Genomic DNA, 22,885 nt, shown 5'->3' with positions numbered 1-22,885 from the left:
TGGTGATGGGCGTGAGCGGCTCGGGGAAGTAGGTGCTGGGGGCCAGGCTCGGGAGGCGCATTGGGGAGGCGGCGCGCGGCGGAGGCCAGACCTGCCGCCGTTTGGGGCCCGTGGCGACTGGAGTTCCCTGGGGAGCCCCCTTCCTTTCCCTTTGCCGATGAGGAAACTGAGGCCCAGAGCACCTTGCTCCCTCCCTCTCCGCACTTGCCAACCTGCTCGCTCCGGGAGCTCCTGGCCCGGGGCCACTTCCCAGACTCGGGCTCTGCATCTCTGAATTTAGGCAGCGGCGCCTGCTGGGGTAACGGGTTCTGCTTGGCCCCTGGAGCGGCCCGGGCAGGTTGTTGGGGGCCTCAAGTGAGAACAGCGTGCAGGAGAGCAAGGGACCACAGAGCACAGGCAAACCTCCTCCCAAGCGCCTAGAGACATTTGTCAGGCTGGACAGCACTAGCTTCCTCCTTCCTGGCCTTGGACTTTTCTGATCAGAGTTTAGAAAGTGAATTTAACTTTCTAACCTACTGTGTTCCCCGCTTCAACTAGAAATATGGAGTATTAAATATGAAGAATGCTCCAGGTTTGTGAGGAAGGAAGAGCATTCCATACCACAGAGCCCCTGGCCAGCCCAGTCTGGCCAACTTGAGGGGCCGAGGAAGCCTTTCCTGCTTAGTCCAAAGTCTAGCAGTGCCCTTTATCAGAAAAGACAGGCGGCATTCCACCAGAGGCAGCAAAAGACAACTGAAGTTTCACAGCCTCCAAAGGCTTTTCACCCTTCTAGAATGTTCTGAAGCTGGAACTGCCCATGCGGTCCAGTGTATTTCCAAGACTCCTTCTTGCTCCAGGTAGGTAGGTTTAGCTTTACAAAAATTACTGTGGCATTTGGGTGCCAAACTGGTTTGTAATGCTGCGCTCTGACCAGTCTCCTGTGAGGGGAGCACTGTGCTTTATTTCTACTGAGGGTCCTTGGTCCATCTTCAAACATGGACCAGGGACCTTCACCATGTCCCCTGGTTAAGAAGTTTGGTTAGAGTGGTAGAGAATGGTTCTTCAGTTTCCTTCTATCTCCTTTCTGCCCATCTACACCCTAGTCTAGTTAGCTCTTGTTTTAAATTATGACTGGTGGCTGACATGTTCATTCCTGGCTAATCTAACTTGGTCTTAAGTGTGATTTCTGGTGTACACAGCACTGGTTTCTCCAGCCCTGGAGGTTGGCTGGGACAGTTTAATCACCAGCAGGCTGCAACATGTCAGCCTATGCAGCCTCCATTGGCGTGAACATAATGGGAGATGTTCTGGTTCTCTCAGTCCTTAGGTCACTTTAGGGAGGACATCTCGGTGTGTCTTTTTAACACCTTCCTGATACTTTCTTAACAAAAGAGAGAACCCTTGGTAATTGACAGTATAGAATTTCTTCATAATGTTTTGTTTTCATTGTGTGCATCTTTTCAGTTACCTCCTACTTAAGGCAAGTGAGGATGGCTTCCTGTATAAGGGACGGAATGAATTTCCTTCTTTAACACATTTGTTTAATTTTAAAGAGTGAAGCAATTAAATAAAAATAACACAGAATTGTAAAAGTGGCATGTACAACTTAGGTGAGAAGGCATGATGAACTAGGAGGAGGGTATAATAAAAAAATCCTGAAGGTTGTATGTCATTGATTGGCATTTGGGTAATACTTCAGAAGTTGAGAGCAAGAGGGGGCTTCCTTTCTAACTCATCGCCTGCCAGCCTCCATCCCTACCCCCATTGCACGTAACTGTAAACCTCAAGATGGCTGAAACCAGTCTCAGTGGGCTGAGCATTATGTCCTGGGAGCTAGTAGATGCTCATTAAATATTGGCTGAGTGAAATGAGAAAGTGAATGGATAAATGTAGCTCAGTTCCCTTGTTTTGCAGGTGAGAAAACTGAGGTTTAGAGGACAAGGAGGGCGTAGTCATTTAGTGGCAGAATGGAGACTTTGGCCAGATCTCAAGCTCTGGGACCCAGGCCCTCTTCACTGACCTGTAGTTGTTAGGGTCTGAACAGAGAGCATTCAACTCCCATACTTAGTAATGAATGCTGGTAATTCTCCGAGTCCTTTATTTGAAGCGTGTGTCCCTTTTAAGTCCCAATATATTAATGCTTTTATGAGCTCCGTGAACCTTGTATGGGTGCTTAGAGGTTAAATTCCCTGTCAGACCCCTCTTCCAGTATCCTGAGTAGAATTTATCACTTTATTCAGTTGTTGTCCGTGTAGTGACTGGACATGACAGTCACTAAGTCATGTCCAACTCCTTGCGACCTTCACTACTTCCTAATTTGCTCAGATTCATGTCCATTCAGTCCTTGATGCTACCCAACCATCTCATCCTGTTCTTTTTCAAAAAATAATTATCTACAAAACAGGGACCAAAAAAAAAAAAAAAACTTCAGGAGTTTAATGAGATCTTAGGTATTGCTTTTGGGGGAAAATTTAGTGAAAACTGGATAATTATTTAAATTCCTGGAGAAAACTAAAGCCATGCTCTAGACTCCAGGGTGAGGAGCACATGTCTCAGTTTCAGTATTGTAAGTTGTTGGTGTTTAATACCAGTGGGGCAGCCATGTGCTTCCCACGGCTCCTTGGATGGAAGAGGCAGATGGGGGAAGGGTAGTCACATGGCATCTGTGTCCTCTCCACAGATCCACGGTGGGCGCCCTGCTGGCATCTGAGGTAACCTGTGCTAACACCTCCCAGCTGCAAGTCTCATCTTGTCTTGTTGCTTCTGGCCTGCGTGGTTTGTAAAGTCACCTCAGACACCTCCACAAAGCTTGTGAAACCGCCTGGAGCAATTTTGTCTCTTTCCTTGGTCATGGAAAATAATGATGAATGAAAAAAACAGCTGCAGCAACCCAGTGGGCGGGATTAGTGAAGCATCCTTACAGACCTCCCTGCTCCTGCACCTGGGTGGAGGAGGGATGGTCTGTGTGGCTGCTGGTGGGAAAGAGGGTGGCCAGGTTGTTTCTACACCTGCTGTTAGTATTAGGAACCCACAGTGCCCATCACATGGGCCGCATGACCTGCTGTGTACCCTCTTTCACTTTGTTCTTAAAGCTAGGATGGAAATTCTACGATGCAGATGACTACCACCCAGAGGAAAATCTCATGAAGATGCAAAAAGGGATACCGCTGAATGACGAGGTAAGGTGCACTGTCTGTTTTTATTTCCAACGCATGTCCCAGCCGAGGGATGCAGGTGAAGATGCCTGCACACTTGGGGCAGTAGAGTTCCTGAGTCACGCACTCAAGACAGTGCTCCAGAAGCCAGGTGCACAGCAGGCCTGCCATGTATGTGAGCTGTGGCCCTGAACTCCTGTCTAAACTCTACACTGGCATCAGGATTGATGCCACCATCAGCCCCAGCTCGGCAGGATCTGCCAGAACACTTTGTTGAGGGATTTGAATCTGCAGAGTGTAATTCCTCTGTGGCTTATACGTGTGCAAGTTCACCTTTTCTTCTCAGGACCTACCAGCCTACCCTCTCCAGGCCCTGGTGCCCACCCCAAAGCTAGAGTGATCTTTGCAAACTCAAATGGCCTTCTGGAGGTTTCCCATTATCTCAGCGTCAAGACCAGACACATAAAATCCTACACGTACATGGTCAGGCCAAATTGGCAGTGCCCCACCCCCGTGTCTTTGGGTGCACCCCACCCTCCCACATACCACCCCCACTCGTCTACCCCCGTCTCTACTGGAGCTGTCCTGGCCCTTTTCAGTGGCTCTGCTGCCATGCTCCTCCCCCAGGGCCTCTGTGTCTGCTGTTCCCACTGTGAAGAACGCGCCTCCCCACTCCTCTCAGTTACCTGCTCATGCATCTCGTCTCAGCAGCTGTGCCCCTTCTTCAGGGAACCTCACCCTGACTTCTAGATAAAACCTCCTCTAATGGACTCTCATGGCAGCATATCCCTTATCATCCATGTCCCAGTTGTAACATGGCATGTGATGGTGTGAGAATTTGATTAATATTTGTCCCTGTAACTAGATTTTACCTCCAAAAGGACAGGCACTGTGGCCATTTCTGTTAACCATTATATATCCCCAGAGCCTGACACACAGTGTGTATCAGAAAATATTTGTGGCAAATTTGTGAATGAAAGAGTAAGTGAAAGAATGGACGGCCTGACATCTCATTCCTTTATGCACCGTTGTGAGGGCCTTTTCTAGAGGGTCTTTCTCAAACCAGAGTCACAAACTGTGGATTCATAGAACTAGCTGTCACCCAGGAGAGACTGAGCACAGGGCCTAGGGTGGGTCCACAGAGCAGCTGGCAGCAGGGGCCCCAGGCAGGTCCACATGCCAAGGGTGTCCAAAGGACCGGTATTGAGATGAAACTGGCCAAAGAGCAACACTGGTGTTTGTACCATGAACTCGGCTCCCCCAGGTTGTGCTCCACTTTCTTCTCTTTGTCCTGCCTTGAAGGACTGAAGTCACTAACCCCTATTAGGTCTAATTCTAGAGCACTCTGAGGGTTTCTGTTTGTTTCAGGAAGTGCTCCCCAAGTTTAAACATTGAACCATCAAAATTTAAGTTCACAGCATTTGACTTTAGAAGGTGGGAGGAGAGCAGCCAAAAGGAGATACGGAGTAACAACTTAAACATAACAATGATACTGTACTAGAGATAATAAACATAACGTAGATAACCTGGCCCCACCACTGAGCTTGTGTGACTTTTGGCAAATGGCTTGGTCTCTCTTTGCCTCATTTTCCTCCTGTGAAGTAGGAATGGTGACAAGATCTATTTTATTGGGTCCTTGAGAGGATTAGATAAAATGAAAAGTGTGCACAGAGACATACCTGACGCATTCAGTGAATATCACTTCTTACTGTTGTTGTTAATACCGTATCTATATATGCATACATGTAATACATCATTTCTGTGGAGTGTGTAAAGTGTGACCGTGCTAGGGTTATTTTCTTTTTCCCCTTGCTGAGTACAAAATTAAAGAACAAAGTAAAGCAACCCCAAATGGACAGATTTTTATAATGGCATTTAAGCATCATTCCTCTTACTCACAAGTGAGCCTTGTTAAGTGAGCAGTATTGATGGGGCTAGGGGCTGAGGAGAACTGAGAAGAGGAATTTATTGTACAGAAGAAAAGGTTATCAATTACTGGAAGAAACATAACGAGTTACTAAATATATTCAGAGGAAGCTATACAAGTTTTCCTGACATTGGATGAAGCAGAGAGGAATGCAGTAAAACAGCAAATGGCTACCATTTTTGATGAGAGCCCAGTGAGTGGGTGTGGGTGAGCGAAGGTGTGGGTCACAGCTGAGCTGGCACGACCACCTCCTCATTGCCCTGGCAACCAGCCCGCAGGCCCCCGTCCCCCAGAGGATACTGTGCTGAGCATCAGGTAGACTATTAGAGGCAGAGGTAATGGTATGCCTTGGGGGAGATTCTCAGGATGGTTTGGGGAGGTCCATGAGGTCACTGAGAGTCAGACACAACTGAGTAACACATACACACACATTGTACTCAGAAGGCTAAGATTTGAAGACAAAGAACCTGAGCTGAATACACCAAGGGCACCTTAAGGCTATTTCAGTTAAGTGTAAACTCCAGTTCTGGGATTGCACTGCCATACTTCAAGTGTTCAAAAGCCACATGTGGCTGGTGGCTGATAATCCAGACGGCGCAGGTAGAGAACATTTCTATCAGGGCAGGAAGCTCTGCTGGACAGCGCTGGTGGAGAAAGACATGCCACCCAGGCAGGGATGCACGGTTGACATGATGAGATGATGATTTCCAAGCTGTCCGTCAGTGAGTCTCCCTGATGTGCCAGGTCCATGCTGTTCTGGCAGCCCATGGGGTGACACTTGAGCAGACTTCAACCTCAGAGTCTATTTAAAAGAGAGGTTTTGGACAGTTTTGTTGCTGATTACAAATATAATACTTACCCTGTATAAAACATTTGACCAATGCTACAAATTCTTTCACAGAATATATCACCCTTGGTTGCATCTTCCAAAAATACCTACTAATTGAATTTTATGTATATACCCATCTTTTGGGGGTATGTATTTTGTTTATATGCATTTTTGCCCTCTGTGGGCTTAGGTTCACTTTTGCACCAGATTAAACCGGTCCCTCACCTCCACTGCTCCCCTCCCACTTGCCTTGCCCTCTGTCCACCTCCCCCAGCAATGCTGGGCACACTCCTCTTCCATCTGTTCCTCTGAGCGCCTGCCCTTTAATTGTCATCCCCTTCCAGAAGACACTTTCTCTTTCTAGATAGGCCAAGGAAGCGTTCTCTGTCCTCACGATGCTCTGATTTAGCCCTCAGTGCTTAAGCCCTGGGCTGGGGCTCAGGGTCCACTGCACCCCATCCCTGCATGCAGGGACTGTCGGGAGTGAAGGGACCTAGAATAGCAATCCAGTAAGCTTGGATGCTCATCTGGATTATGTTGTTTCCTCCTCTCTTTCCTCTAAGACTTTCTGTGTGTGACTTCACTAATTATGATATTGTCTGTAGTATTTACACACAGAATGCAGTGAATTTGCTCTAGTATCTCTGTTTGGCCTCGGTTTCTGCCTCTGTGAAGAGGAAATCTCAGTCATCCCCTTTCTTCACAAACATTATGAATACAAAATTTGGATCTCATGTGTCCAAGTTCTCCCTAAGACCTGACAGTAAAGGCCAAACTCCTTAGCAGCTCACTCAGAATCTTGACTATCTAGTCCTGACAGTTTCTCCTTACCCTCGTCACAAAGCAACTCCCACACCTGGTCGGCAGTGCTAAGCTCCTGCCTCATCCATTTACTGTAGAGTCTTGGCAAAGCATCTTTAATATTTAATACTCCCAGTCTTACCCTGCCCTCTGCTTGGCAGGCCCTGCTTCCATTAAAATCCTCTTTATCCTTGAAGATTTAGTCTTCCTTGGGCCTGATCAAAATTGATCTCTCCCTCTACTCCACTTAGAGCCCTTCTTAGTATATCCCTTGGAGCCCTCATCTCTGCCTTACGTGTAGTTTAGCTGATAGATACCCATCATCAGGCTGTGACCCCCTTGAGGACAGGAACTACACCATTCATATTATATTCCCAGTGCTCTGTATGGCGCTTTGCACATATTAAATATTCATTATTTGTGGAATTAGAATCTACTGCGTACCAAATTCATTTATTAAAGGTCTTTTCCAGATTCAAAGTTGGAAACTGATGCCATTTATTGCAGCTATAAAATCAGCCCAAAAAAATAATGTTTAAAACGACTCCTTTTCCTCTTTAAATCCCAAAGCAGATCAGTGAATTACATGATTCCCCCATTTTGCAGATGAACAAAGGGAGGCACAGAGAAGTAACTTGAGCAAAAGCACAGAGTCAAGGGGATCTAACCTCTAAGACCCTACTTTTTCTACTGTGTTAAAGGCCCTGATACTCCTCACACACCTAGTCTATGAGAAATGAATCAGGGTTGTTTAAATGGAGATGGAAAGGGTGAAAGCGAGGGTGATATAGAGCAGGAGCGAGGCGTGGCCCTCAGACAGCACATCCCTTGGAGGGATCTAGGCCTGGATGGGTACATGAGGCAGGTGACGCCTGGCTTCACACAGACCAGGGGTGAGAATGCTGGTGTCCCGCCCGGGAATTCACGTAGCACCTGGAGCGACTCTGGAAGAACTCTCTCCTTGTGGCCCCCTGTGGGCCTCTAGGGAAGGAACCCAACTGTGTAATAACTGTGACTCAATACTTGGAAACTAAGGTAAAATAAAGTTGAAAGTACTTCATTGCTATCTCCAGCCTTCTCATTGATTCTGTGGCTGGTGGACCCAGACCTTACTGGTGCTGTGAATAAACTGGTCCAACATGCATTCTGATTGGGCAGGTGTCTGAAGGCATCTATTTCTGTTTTATATTTCCATTTATTAGTTTTCATGGTTGAGCTTCTGAGGAATTTATTGTGACTAAGTGAAGCTACATGCACAATTCTCAGCTAAGGCACGTATTTAGACAGCAGGATTCAAAGTTCTGTTTACCTGTACAAAGGGTAGGAAGTTTATTACCCAAATATGTTTTTTTTTTTTTAATTCACTTGTTTCATCCTTATTGTGAAATATTTCAGGCATGCAGAAAATATAATGACTAATAAAGTCAATATCCAGCTTAATGCAATAACATATGTTTCCTAAGCCATAAAATAATACAGAGATTGATCTCTGTACAGAGATTTGGTGCTGATGAGCTGGAGGAAGTGTGCAATCTAGTTAAAATAACAAAACACAAGGTTGCTCCTCTGCTAGTGGGAAGAAAGGTAAGATAGCTAAAGTACTAGGAATTAAACAAATTATCCCCCTTCCTTGGTGCATCCAAAGCCACTATGAACATTTTACTCGTGCAGAAGTACAGCTCATTTTTTGTTGTGTTTTCATCTGTGAATCAGTCCTAGTGCATCATTATAATTGCTTCTTGAACTCTTTAAGTAGGTATGGGAATACTGAATATGTGAATTAGCATTTGACCATCTGAACCTTCCAACTTGGAGAAGGGCATGGCAAACCCCTCCAGTATTCCTGCCTGGAGAACTCCATGGACAGAGGAGCCTGGCAAGCTATACAGTCCATGGGCTCGCAAACAGTCGGACACGACTGAGCGACCTTCCTACTACCTCTTCCAAACCAAGCATTCCTGCTGAATGGAGATCAGCACTAGTCTAAGGATTTTGTTTCACCTAGAGACATGCACAGTGACAGGGATGCATTGTGGAAACGGCTGCCCGACTACCCAGATGGGACCAGGGTAGTCAGGCTCTGTCTTGCTGGCTCAACCCCTGATACTGTCAACACATTGAACACAGGTTCATGTCTCGTATGAGAACCCCACTAGTCAGGGTCACAAGATTTCTACATAAATGCCAGTTGATTAACTTACAAGAAGAAATTTAACTGCCACGTGGCCCATAACACATCAATCTGATTTCAGAAGCCAAAATGCAGTCAGGTATCTCAGTGAACATGCAATCAAAAGAGTAAGAGAGTTAAAGCTTAGGTTTCTAATGGTGTGAGACCACCCACCCCATCAGAGAGACGTTTGCTAATGAGAACATGATATTTGAAGTCGTAAGGCCAGAACGCCATGGCCTCTGGACAGTACTCTGCTGTCTAATCCTATAGTGTTCCTGCTGGACATTCACGCCCAAGCCTCACGTGCTTCCTCTATGTGTGTGAAAATACATAGTTGGATCATAGTGATGCACTGCTAGCCTGAGGGTCATTGTTTACTTCTTCAGATGAGTTTAAACATCTCTGTCCCTTTCTATTAAGTGTTGATCTTTAAAGCCTTAAAGAAAAAGCTTCTTTCCTTCTTTTCCAAGTGCTTAGAAAGATACCTCACTGTGGCCCCCATATGCTGTAAGAAGACTCCTTAACTTTATAGAAGTTGACATCATTTCTTAAACTTGAAGCCGGACACCTCTATTTACATGTGAAACACACTGAAGTTAGTCCCATTAATGATTAGTATACCACTTTACCAAGTAAGTTGCCTGTGCAGCCCTTCCTGCGGGTTTGAAAGGCACCATATCTTTGTAGGTCTGGGTCCTAGGTAGGAAACTGCTCATGCTGACATGTGAGTCTTTAAGGCCCAGTCACCCTGCTCTGCTGCAGCCTTCTGTTGGAGAAGCTGTTTTGGAAGATATAGCCAGGAGGTTTAAAAAAAAATTTTTTTAAGGTCTTTGGATAAATGATAGTGTTTTCTTTTTTATCCCTGTTAGTTCATGAATGTAGTAGAAAAGCTTAGCTGTTCACAATGAGGATACAGAAGAGAAAGGAATTTACAAAGTTGGGTGCAAATGGAATCTTAGAAGTTAAACTCAGGGTGATCGTGTGTAGAGTATTGAAAGAAAGGACCCAGGATCGTGTCTGGGTCTCCCTAAGCACACAACAGATCCTTGCAAATGGACGAAGGAAAGGGAAATCCAAATCTGGGCTTGAGTTGGCAGCTTTCCCGTGGGCAATTTTCCGTCATAAAATACTGCACGGCTCAGTAAGTCCAGCTAGTTTTCCCCACTACCTACGGGGGAGCCTGGTGGGCTGCCGTCTGTGGGGTCGCACAGAGTCAGACGCGACTGAAGTGACTTAGCAGCAGCAGCAGCATAACCCTTGACAGTCTTCTTCCCTGACCCCCATCATAAGTCTAGAAAATACTGTGTTACGGTGGCAATTTCAAGTTCCATAAGTACAGCTGCTACAACTTTTTTTCTCCTCACAGACTTCTCTAGAACATTTAGTTTTTTAGTATGATGTCAGAAAATCTTGCCAAGAATAAGTCTTAAACATATACACTTTTCCAGGAGCATGTAAGTCTCCCCATAGAGCACAAAATTCTTTATGGTCTGCAAGTTTATTAGAACTGGTAAGCCTCATCATCTTGTTACTTTGTTTAGAAATAACCATACTGGGTCCACTGAGTACTCAGACAAGTGCTAACATAAACAAGGCTTTCCTGAAATACATTTGAGCTATCGTGTGTACATTGTAGTAGCTGTTATAATTTGAGTAATAGTATCTGTGAATTATGTAGTTATTGTTATTTAAGATACCATTCATGTAAGTTTGGTAATAGTTGTCATTTGATCTCTGTCTTCGGCAGATATTATAGCTGTAACATTTGAACTTCTAAGTAGTCTTTGATTGAGTAATGTGTACACAGAAGTAAAGTCTTTAAAGAATTATGTGACTAATAAAACTTCCAGGACTCTTAACCCAATATTAGCACACAGTGCTTTTAAAAAATATTATTTAATATGAAAAGATACATATAATGAAAAAATGTTAACTGTGTATGTGTGTGTGTGCATGTGTGCATGGAGTATGTGTGTGCACAAAATCCTTCTCTGCTTCCTGACAAGGGTGGATCCTAGTAACTAGAAGGTCTTTAGTTTGCTGAGCACAGAGCGATGGCCTTGGTGGAATGAAACTTTTTCTCTGTATCTCCACTGGGTGGTTGAAGGAGAGGGCAGCAGCAGGAGAGAAAGAGTATATACTAGCTCACTGGTCTCTTCTTATAAGGGCACTAATCCCATCATGAAGACCTCATCCTCATGACCTCATCTAAACCTGATTACCTCCAAATATTCTTACATGGGGGATATGAATTTTAGGGAAATAAAAACATTCAGTCCATAAAAATAATATATTGTATACAAGCTGTTTCAAAGAAGAGAAAAAAGAAGGAAAGCTGCCCTACTTATTTTTAGGAGGCAGGGATAACCTTGATACCAAAATTTAATATGGACTACACAAGAAAACAAATGCAAGTCAATCTCAATTATACAAATACAAAAATCTAGATAAAATGGTAGTCAAATGAGCAAGGACTTTTAAAGATGCATCATGGGGACTTGCCTGGTGGTCCAGTGGATAAGACTCGATGCTCCCAATGCAGGGCTGGGTTCAGTTCTTGTTTGGAGAACCAAGAGCCCACATACCACAACCAAGCCTGCACACCACAAGTTGAGAGCCTGCATGCCACAATGAAGACCCAAAGCAGCCGAAAAAAAAGTCTTAAATAATAAAGACATCATCTTTCTTGAATATGCATCAAAATGATAAAGGATAGGCGTTGGGACATATAGAAGACCAGATTGTGAGCTGAAAAATCATTAAAGCTGGGTTATGAGTACAGAGAAGTTTGTTTTGTACCATTTTGTCTCTTTTTGTATATGTTTTAAATTCACATAATAAAAAGTTGGGGTTTTTTTTTGTAATGCATTGTGGCCAATCAGTATTTACCCCAGGGGAACTTCTTTGTGTAACACTCTAGGGTGTCCTATGTAAACTTCTTCTGCCTTCTCTGGAAAAATACAAAATTATCACGATACTTTTATCCGAAAGCAGCTTTGTTTTTAGAGGATTTGAAGAATAGGACCGGGGGCAGCTGACTTAAGAGTTTCTATGAATAACTCTCTGCATTTGAGATCAGAAGCACCTGAAGAATTATGCAAATACAATTAAAGATCTGTTAAGTGTATCAGAAAATGGCAACCCACTTTGGTATCCTTGCCTGGAGAATCCCCATGGACAGAGGAGCCTGGCAGTCGCAGAGTCAAACACGACTTAGCACACACACACCCAAACATATCAGAACCAAAGAAAGTGTATTTATAAAGTGTATTTATAATGGGGAGATTGAAATGGGGGGGTTACATACTGGCATTTTAGGGTAATTTTTATCATTGTGGAAAGAACCTGACACCTGGACCAGGAACATGATTCTGTGCTGAACTGCCCAGTGACAATTCCTCAGCCTCTTCCTCAAAACCACTGAGATTTCTCTGGACCTTAACATTGATGAACATGATGAACATGTTTCTGTACAAAGAAACAATATCTGGAAAAGCCACTTTGGTTTGTTTTAATTTCAGGACAGAATTCCATGGCTCTGCAAATTGCATGACGTTTTACGAAGGTAAGAGAACGTCAGACCCCAGATAAGCCAGTGAGTAAAGGAAACCACTCTTGAAATCATAACTGACTAATGATAAAGGATACCAGAAATGAAATGCACCTCCATCTGGTGACTAACAATGACTTTTAATCAGCCACAGAGTGTTGGGTTCTAGAGTCAGCCTTCTAGACAACTTCATAATTACTAGCTGGGAATTTTACTCAGCAACTTGGCTTCCATAAACCTGTTTATTCTTCTGAAAAATAGGGACATAGTTCCTACTCACAACAGTCCTTACAGATTGTCGTGAGGAATTAGTGAATAAGTGTGGGTAGCACTTAGAATGGTACCTAATATATATGAAGTGAAGTGAAGTCACTCAGTCGCGTCCGACTCTTTGCGACCCCATGGACTGTAGCCTACCACGCTCCTCGGTCCATGGGATTTTCCAGGCAAGAGTACTAGAGTGGGTTGCCATTTCCTTCTCCAGAGGATCTTCCCAACCCAGGGATAGAACCTGGGTCTCCCACGTTGTAAGCAGATGCTTTACCATCTGAGCCACCAGGGAAGTCTACCTAATACATATAGTAAGTCCTAAATAAAATAATAATGTTGTTATAGCCATATCTTAGCCACCACTTGTATTGCCTCCTACTTCAAGTTCTGACAACCAGGAAGATCTGGGGTCATTTGCAAATCAACATAACTCGCTACCAGAACTGAAATCTCAAACTGTCCAGCTCTGTAGCATGCCTCTGAGCAAACGACCCTCTTCTCTCATCTGTGGGTCTGGCCTGTGGGAATCCTGGTTGGGACATGGAAGATAAAGGAGTGGCAGTGAATGAGTTCCAAATCTTGCTTTCTAAGATGAAGTCATGTTTTATAAATCTAAAACCATTTGAGCCATATGACATTATACTTATTAAAAATTCAGTTTACATTTTTTTTAAAACACCACACAGACGTGGCTGGCAGTCCTGTCTTTGTATGGGTTTAGGGTTTTAAGGTTTTTGGGTTTTAGGATTTGAGAACTCCTACCCAACTGGGTCTGTAACATAAATAGACTCGTCAGATCAAAGATTCTGACCTGTGATGGAAGCCAAAGTGAAGAGTCTCAGGAGAGTGGAGATCAGACCTCCAGGCTCAGAACTAACAAGCTCTCACTCATGCCCTTGAGAAGAGCTGGGAGGCTCAAGTACATTGGTTTGTTGCTGATGACACACTCCATCCACTGGGTCTCCAGTCTACGATGGCCATAGATCAAGGCAGGCCCCTTCAGAATTCTTAGTTCTCAGTTCTGAACTGAAATCTCTACTAAGTACCCAAGCCAGCATTGACCCTTGACAACTTTATTTAGTTCCTTCCTGGCTCCAAGAAGACAACGGTATACATCAGCTTAGTGGTAGGGGGGCTCATCCTCGTGTATGGTCTTGGACCACACTGGTTTTCCCTTCAGTACAGTTCAGTCACTCAGTTGTGTCTGACTCCTTGTGACCCCATGAACTGCAGGACGCCAGGCTTCCCTGTCCATCACCAATTCCCAGAGCCTACTCAAACTCCTGTCCATCACATTGGTGATGCCATCCAGCCATCTCATCCTCTGTCGTCCCCTTCTCCCACTGTCAATTTTCCCCAGCATCAGGGTCTTTTCCAATGAGTCAGTTCTTCACATCAGGTGGCCAAAGTATTGGAGTTTCAGCTTCAGCATCAGTCCTTTCGATGAATATTCAGGACTGATTTCCTTTAGGATGGACTGGTTGGATCTTGCAGTCCAGGTGACTCTCAAGAGTCTTCTCCAACACCACGGTTCAAAAGCATCGGATCTTCCACGCTCAGCTTTCTTAATAGTCCAACTCTCACATCCATACATGACTACTGGAAAAACCATAGCTTTGACTAGACAGACCTTTGTTGGCAAAGTAATGTCTCTGCATTATAATATGCTGTTTAGGTTTTCCCTTATTGGTGCCTTGTCAATCTACCTCTATTTCTGGCTCAGGTTTTTCTCTTAGTTTTCAGCATCTCTGAAAACTACTCACTTTCTGCTCACCTTGAAAACAGAGGGACTGGTGCTCTCTTTTTTCCTGCTTTCTCCGCTCTGCATGGGTAACTTCCCCAGATTCTTCCAGCATACTGCAGAGTAGGAATGGAGAAAATCTGAGGAGAGCCTGAGCCATGCTGTGTGGGGGACACAGGTGCCTGCCAGCAGCCACCCATGTCCACAGGTGCTGGCTCAGTCACATCCTATAGCCAAGGGGCAGAGCTGATACTTACTCAGCACTTCCTGTGTGCTGGGCACCATGATAAACTTCCATACCACAGTTCTGTGGGCAGGTACTCTTGAGTAGCCACATTTAAGAGATGATGAACTGATGGTCCTAAAGTAAATCAGTCCTGAATATTCATTGGAAGGACTGATGCTGAAGTTGAAACTCCAGTACTTTGGCCACCTGATGCGAAGAGCTCACTCACTGGAAAAGACCCTGATGCTGGGAAAGACTGAAGGCAGGAGGAGAAGGGGACGACAGAGGATGAGATGGCTGGATGGCATCACTGACTCAATGGACATGAGTTTGAGTAAACTCCAGGAGTTGGTGATAGACAGGAAGGCCTGGCGTGCTGCAGTCCATAGGGTCACAAGAGTTGGACACAACTGAGTGAGTGAACTGAACTGAACTGATGCTCAGAGAGGTAAACACATCACCCAAGAGGGCTCACTAGTGGAAGATCTTTACCTCAAAACCAAGACTGCCTGATACTTGGCCACCATTTGTAACACCTTCCACTGTCAGAGAAGTGGGACTAAAGTCCTCAGCCTAGGCTTGACACCAATTATTTTAAATGTCTTCACTCTTTGGGATCTCCCCAGGTTTTTTTTTTTTTTTTTAAACAGAGATGTAGCCTCTGGACAGCATGTAGTTCTAGCCTGTTCAGCTCTGAAGAAGGTATACAGAGACATCTTAATACAAGGAAAAGATGATGCACCTCTGAAGTGTGATGACTCGGGGAAGGAAGAAAAGCCAGTTGAGGTGAAGCTCCTTGTGGTCCATCTGACTGGGTCATTTGACATCATTTCTGGACGCTTACTCAGAAGAAAAGATCATTTTATGCCCCCTGAGTTACTGCAGTCCCAATTCGATACTCTGGAGACCCCATCAGCTCCAGAAAGCTTTATCCAAATCAATGTGGACAAAAATCTTTCAGAGATAATTGCTACAATTATGGAAACTCTAAAATGAAATGAGAATCATTTGTATCAATGGTCCAGACCCATCAGGTGTAACTCTTGTCTCCCATCCCAAACCATGTTCTCTCCAGATTCTTCTTAAGGTGAATAAACCACAGTGTGTTGAGATATTGTTCAGGTGGATTTTGGGTAATCTGGGAGACTTATCATCATGCTGTAGCACATTCAGAGAAATGGAGTGGAAACTTTGAAAGTGAAGCTTCACTGAAGTTTAAATTCATGTAACCCAATCAAATGATCAGAGGAAATTCTATAATCAAAGCTGTAAACCCTGACCTTATTTAGAACATTCTTGATCATGCTTTTACTTGGACAAATAAATGAAACTTGGCTATCCTTGGCACCCTCTGGAGACTGGTCTCAGGAGTAGAGAAGCATACAGAATTGACCACTCACCACACACCTGTGGTTCCGTTACACCACACACCTCTTCATCCTCTCTTTGGGCCATTTCAAAGTAAATAAAAAGCACATACAGTTCATGGATTAAAAAAAAAATTGCAAAGGTGGAATCTGAGTGAATGAAGTGCAGGACTGTCTGCCCCCAGTCCCTACTCCACTTTACAGACTCTTGTGAGACCAGGCTAGTATTAACCTGCCCCCTTCCTGCTATAAAAGCTGTGGCTGGTGGACACTAGGCAGGTGAGGGAGGAACACCAGAGCTGCTGTGGCCAAAACCTGACAGGAAAACGTTCCAGCAGGCGGCGTTATGCCAGTGGCAGCCAGGTCAGGCGAGGCGATGGGGGGCTTAGAGGTGCTCATGTGTTGCTGGTATGCAGCTTACCAGGCGCCAGTGGGGAAAGTTGGAATGTGGCCAGCCTGGGCTGGGTTTGAGCACTTCCCTGACAGGGCTCCAGGAAGAAGCATCCTTATCCCTCTATCTAATCAGGGCCACAAGAACCAGCTGCTTTTCAGGCCTTGGTTGATTCTGGCCAGAAAGTAAGTTTTGGAACCAATTCCGTTTTCTTTCACAAGAATATGCAATTTTTTGTCTCAGGAACCACAAACAAAATATATGCGTATGGTGCCAGTGGAATGAAAGGGCCCTTCTTGGACGAATCTTGCCTAAGAAAATGTAGAGCCATGGATTTTCCTGACAGACTATTTGGGGCACCTCTTGCCTGGCTTCAGTTTACATCAGCATTCATACTCAGGGTCTAGGCCCTTAAACTGTTCAGTCAATATGCTCTGGCTGGACGAGAGTCACCCCCAGCTGGAGAGAAAGGACTCGGTCAGTTCAGTGTACTCAGTGAGTACTGTGAGGAGCACTCTGGAGGGCTTGAGCACCTGCAACACAAAGCCCTGGCTCTCAGGGAGCCCAGGTTGGGGTGTACAGATAGGGCATCTCATATCCTCTAGTACCAGCTAGAGTTCTCAGTGAAGGCAGTTCTTCACAAGAAAGAACTGATTTTCAAATATCCTCCTGGATCTTCTTGCGCACATGCTAAGTCACTTCAGTCGTGTCCAACTCTGTAACCCGCCAGGCTCCTCTGTCCATGGGATTCTCCAGGCAAGAATACTGGAGTGCATTGCTATGCCCTCCTCCAGGAAATCGTCTCAACCCAGGGATTGAACCCATGTCTCTTTCGTCTCCTGCATTGGCAGGCAGATTCTTTACCGCTAGCACCACCTGGGGAGGCCAAACCTTCACAGAGATCAAATGAAAAAGGCTAAGGCTGTTTAAAGCACTGAACCTAACTCTGCTTTATACATAAGTAAGAGCAGTTTTGTTCTTTGCAGTTTTAATACACACTGAAATTTCCAAGAATGCAATAAAGGGACATTTGTATCCTATTTTATTTTTAACCTTACTAAGAATGATTTATCTTTTCAGAAAATGAGTGAATTTCTGTCAGACACAACAACCTACATCCAGCTGCCTTTTTAATTCTTCATTCTCAGTGATCTGATGGGCAAAGCATCAAACTAACTCTATTGTGTTCATCTAGTGTAGCCATGTCCAAGCATCATATTACTGAATCCCATCAGTTTACTACATATTACTTTCCTTTTTTTCCCTCCTTTTCAGAGGAGTTAATTTCACTTCAAGATGGTAAAGGGGGCATTAGAAAATAGTTTTGTTTTTCTAAAAAAGGAGTCTGGTAGGGCTGAGAATCAGGGCTCCAATCTTGCCAATGGTCACAAGGAGGCTGTGGTGTGAACCAGTACTGCCCTCTGGTGGCCCTCAGGAACATAGCAAGCTCAAACAACTCGCCCACCCCTGAGCTGCTCCCCACCTGGCCCTGACCACACCCCTGCCCAGCCACTAAGACCTGGGAAGAAGGGACAGGCAAAAAACGTTTGCAGTGGTGCAAAAACAGATGTCAAATATTTCCTCAATCTTGCAATGCCACTTACCATCTCCTCTGGTAGGACTCTCTCCACTCTCCACCACTGGAATCAGTTCAGGTTAAACATTTTTCTCTTCTATCAAACAGGGTGGCTGCCTGCCTCATAAGCTTGTGGAACTGATATATAGCACATGCAGAGTGCTGAGATAAAAACCCAACACGCTAACGGCTCAACAAACGTTAGCTCTTATAATACTTGTCATCCACGGGTATCTGAGGCCAGGGGTTGAAAACTCCCATTCCTCTGCTTTTGTGAATGCGTGGCAACTTATGAACCCCTTCTGAGTCTTAAGTCTTTGCGCTCTGATAGTCTTCCTTCTTAATTCCTGGCAGAGTCTCCTTCTACCTTCCCAAGCCTTGGTCAGGTCAAATCAGGCAACATCTGGGATGATATCCTTAAGTCCAGGATAACGGGGTGACCTGCAGTACAGCAAGCGGGCTCAGGAACTGGGATGCTGAAAAGGCTGGGTTCTGGTTTCTGCCACAGACTCACTGGGTCACCTACAGGGTGTCACCAGGTGCCTTCAGAGGTTCAGTACTCACATTCTGCGCTTCACTGGAGATTACCTGATGAGCAAACTTTTCAGTGGATGGGAGTGCAAGAAGGAAGAAATTAAAACAGCCTGACTTCAAAGATACCATCGCCCAGGGATTTTAATTATCTGAAACTAATAGGTAAGTTTATTCTCCCTTTGTGCATGAGTACATACTAAGTCACTTAGTCATGTACGACTCATTGTGACCCTAGAGACTGCAGCCCACCAGGCTCCTCTGTCCATGGGATTCTCCAGGCAAGAATACTGGAGTGGGATGCCATGCCCTTTCCCCGACTCAGGGATAGAACCCAGGTCTCTTCTGTCTCCTGCACTGGCAGGTGGGTTCTTCACCACTAGTGCCACTTGGGAAGCCCTCATTCTTTCATTGAAGAGCAAATCTGTATATTTAAAATTATTGAGATTGGAATGTTGACTGTTAGGGGCATTATAAATGCCTAACAATTACCAAGGAAGTATTATTTGATTAGACATCCAGCCCACAGGTTCCGTTGGGCTCAACGTAGGGGATTGTTTCAACTCCTACACAGTCTTGTGTGAAATGTAGCCTGTTGCTGATTTCCTTCCAGATAATCAAATTCCTCCAGTGTTTTCCCCTCATGCGACGTATCTTACATGCTGTAGAAATTACATTTCACTTTGTGAAGGTTGAGAAGTCAGGGGCCATCACTCAGGACCCCAGACCTAATACTGAGTAACACATACCTTAACCAAGGATCCAGTCAGCTGGTGCTAGGGGAAAGGTACCAAAATCATGACAGTCCCCACCAGGACTTGCATATTTGAATGCCTAGAGAACCTAACAAAAACACTAACAGTGGGATGAGGGAGACAACGGGGAGTGGAGAACTGTGACAAAATGGAAAATGCGTGCTTTATCTAAAATGGGCAGCCACAACCCATTGCCAGGTGATGAGGAACACACCTGCATTAAACAAGCTGGGTTTTTTGCTCACTGCATAAAGAACACACACCTTCAGAACCACGAGGGCATATCTCTGTAAGCTGTTACAAGGACTTATGATTTGGGCAAGTTAGGTGACTGGGCAGAAGGTTCAAGGAAACAGGGCTCTCTCTAAATGAATACTGTGAGCAAGTGTGGGTTGAGCGGCTATCTCAGTAAGTTGACTGGCTATCTCGAAAAGGTGAGAGGCATGACATGAGGCTAAAACTATTATTATGTGGCATGTGGAATGTCAGTTCCAAGCAGGGATAGAAAAGCACCTCTTGCACTGAAAGTGCAGTCTTAAGCACTGGACCACCAGGGAAGTCCCGAAAGCTGTTCTTAAAGAAGTATATTAGCCAGGACAGGGAGATAGGTATTTTTCCCTGACTTAACTCGAACCCTTGGCAGTAAAAGCACAGAGTTCTAACCACTGAATTGCCAGGGAATTCAATATTTGGTCATCTTCATGTTTTCCTCTGGGTTCAGAAACGATTACAGAATTGTCTCGTTCAGGAACAATCACAGAATTTCTTGACCATGGTCGTAGAGCCGTATTGTAGGTGTTCTGTGAAACCGTCTACTTTCAGCAGGACAGAGAGGCCTCCCTTTTAGTGCTGACTAGGCCAGATCTTGGATGACAGGCACGGCTTTTCCTTCATCAGAGATTTTTGCCATTAAGGTTTTTTAGGCCTAGATTTGAAATAGTTGAGAGAACATACCATTCACCTTTACAGCAATAAGCGAAAAACTCAGAGGGTATAATTTGAACTTCCCTTCTCAAAAAAATGAGAATTTGGTAGGTTTTCAACTTCCCTTCTCAAAAAAATGAGAATTTGGTAGGTTTTCAACCTTAAGTAAGGGCCACAGTGTGATAGTTGATTATACCCTGAGGACAGAGGGTTGAATGACAGGAAGCTAGAGGATTAATCTCTCAGGACATGTATCTTCCCCTATTGTAACTAGGACTCTAGAAGTGAGGGTAAGGGGAAAGATCTTGAGAAGTTCTAACATCCCACCTAGCAAGCATGTTGTCCAAGGCCTCTGTAAAAATGTTTGTCCCTTATTCAGCATGTATCAGTATTTCATTCCTTTTTATTGATAAATATTGGCAGTACTCACTGTACAGATCTACCACATTTATCCATTCGTTCACAGATAATTTAGGTTAAAAGTTAACTCCATGGTTTAACCTTTTAAGAAACTGCTGAACTCTTTTCCAAGTAGTAGCTGCACCATTTTACATTCCCACCAGCAATCCTAGTCAACAACTGTTATTCTGTCTTTGTGATTACAGCCATCCTAATGGAATATGAAGTGGCATCTCATTAAGGTTTTGATTTGCATTTTCCTCTTTTCATTGGGCTTCCCTGGTGGCTCAATGATAAAGAATCCACCTGCCAATTGAAGATGCAGATTTGATCCCTAAGTTGGGAAGATCCCTGGAAAAGGAAATGGCAACCCACTCCAGTATTTTTGCTTGGAAAATCCCATCAACAGAGGAACCTGGCAGGTTATAGTCCTTGGGAGCGCAGAGTCAGACATAACTTAGCAACTGAACAACAATCTTTTCCTGTGTTTATTGCCCATTTGCTTATCTTCTTTGGAGAAACGTCTATTTTAATCCTTTGTCCATTTTTAATTGTCTTTTTATTGTTGAGTTATAAGAGTTCTTTCTATAACTTGAAGACTTACCAGATATACAATTTGCAAATATTTCCACCCATTCTGTGGGTTGTCTTTTTCACGTGATCAGCTTTTAAGCACAAAAATTTTTAAGTCTGATTAAGTCCAACTTATTTTCCATTGGTTGCTTGTACAAGGTCACAAAGATTCACACTATGTTTTCTTCTAGGTTCTAAGAGTTTTAGTTTTAGCTTACTTTTAGGTCTAAGATCCATTCAGAGTTCTTCAATCAGAATATGCAGTGTAATAATATCCCAGGTGATTTGTATGCACAATGAAGTTGAGAAGCACTGCTTTAAATTCTAATAAATTCCTACTTCCTTTAAATCAGTGGTTCTAACCCTGGCCCTACAGTCACTTTAGCTTAAGTCTGAGTGGGTTCAAGATGGCAGAGAAGGATGTGCACTCATCTCCTCCTGCTAGAACACCAAAATTGCAACTAGGTGTTCAACAACCATCGACAGGAGAACACTGGAACCCACCCCCCAAAAAATACCCTAAAGACAAAGACAAAGCCATGAAGAGATGGTAGGAGAGAAGCAATCGTAATAAAACCAAATCCCATACGTGCCGGGTGGGCAACCCACCAACTAGAGAACAATGATACCAAAGAAGCTCTCCCACTGTTACGAAGGTTCTGAGCCCCATGTCAGGCTTCTCAGCCTGGGGATCCAACAAAGGGACTGAGACTCCCCAGGAAATCTGACTTTAAAGGCCAATGGGATCTGATTACAGGATTTCCACAGGACTGGGGGAAACAGTCTCCATTCTTGGAGGTGTACACAAACAAAATATTGTCTGCACCAAGACCCAGGGGACAGGAGCAGTGACCCACAGGAGACTGAACCAGACGTACTTGTGACTGTTGAAGGGTCTCTTGTGGAGGCATGGGTCAGCAGTGGCTCGTGGTGGGGACGGGCACACTGGGAGCATCAGTCCTGGACCACTAACCCCTACCATAGAGCCCACAGATCCCAGGGCTTGGTCACCTCAGGCTAAACAACTAACATGGAAAGAGCACAACCCTACCCACCATAGATAATTAGATTAAAGCTTTACTGAGCATGGCTCTACCCACCGGAGCAAGACCCAGTTTTTCCCACCACCAGTCCCCACCATCAAGAAGCTTACACAAGCCTCTTAGCCTCCTCCATCAGAGGGCAGACAGAAGAAGCAAGAAGAACCACAATCCCACAGCAGCTAGAACAAAAACCACATTACAGAAAGTTAATTAGGATGAAAAAGCAGAAAAGTTATGTCTCAAATGAAGGAACAAGATAAAACCCCAGAAAAACTATATGAAGTAGAGATAGGCAACCTTCCAGGAAAAGAATTCAGAATAATGATAGTGAAGATGATCCAGGATATTGGGAAAACAATGACGAAGATTCAAGAAATGTTTAACAAAGACATACAAGAACTAAAGGACAGAGATGAGTAATACACTAGAAGGAATCAACAGCAGAATAACTGAGATAGAAGCATGGGTAAATGACCTGGAGGACAGAATGGTGGAAATCATGGCTGCAAAACAAAGAAATGAAGACAGCCTAAGAGACCTCTAGGTCAACATTAAACACAACAACATTTGAATTCAGCTCAGTTCAGTCGCTCAGTCGTGTCCGACTCTTTGCGACCCCATGAATCGCAGCATGCCAGGCCTCCCTGTCATCACCAACTCCCGGAGTTCACTCAG

At 44.5% G+C, this 22,885-nt stretch overlaps 1 protein-coding gene across 6 annotated transcripts; it reads left to right on the top strand.

Moving 5' to 3' along the window:
• On the top strand, positions 1 to 15,998 carry IDNK (idnK, gluconokinase homolog (E. coli)). 6 transcript variants are annotated; one of them, XM_010840074.1, is made up of 5 exons: positions 1 to 28; positions 2,660 to 2,690; positions 3,076 to 3,158; positions 12,386 to 12,429; positions 15,302 to 15,998. In XM_010840074.1, exons 3-5 carry the CDS (start codon positions 3,123 to 3,125, stop codon positions 15,645 to 15,647), a joined length of 426 nt encoding a protein of 141 aa, XP_010838376.1. In that variant the 5' UTR covers positions 1 to 28; positions 2,660 to 2,690; positions 3,076 to 3,122; the 3' UTR covers positions 15,648 to 15,998. The 6 variants fall into 6 exon arrangements, with proteins under 6 accessions (XP_010838376.1, XP_010838378.1, XP_010838374.1 ...); XM_010840072.1 differs by having other exon boundaries at positions 6 to 28; positions 3,072 to 3,158; XM_010840075.1 differs by lacking the exon at positions 1 to 28 and adding an exon at positions 35 to 836.
• The last annotated feature ends 6,887 nt before the right edge of the window (positions 15,999 to 22,885 follow it).

Source organism: Bison bison, unplaced genomic scaffold (assembly GCF_000754665.1).
Source record: "Bison bison bison isolate TAMUID 2011002044 unplaced genomic scaffold, Bison_UMD1.0 scf7180017864141, whole genome shotgun sequence".
In the NCBI taxonomy this organism is placed as follows: Eukaryota; Metazoa; Chordata; class Mammalia; order Artiodactyla; family Bovidae; genus Bison; species Bison bison.
The sequence above is the reverse complement of the archived record's forward strand: the minus strand, read 5'-3'. Positions and strand labels throughout refer to the sequence as shown.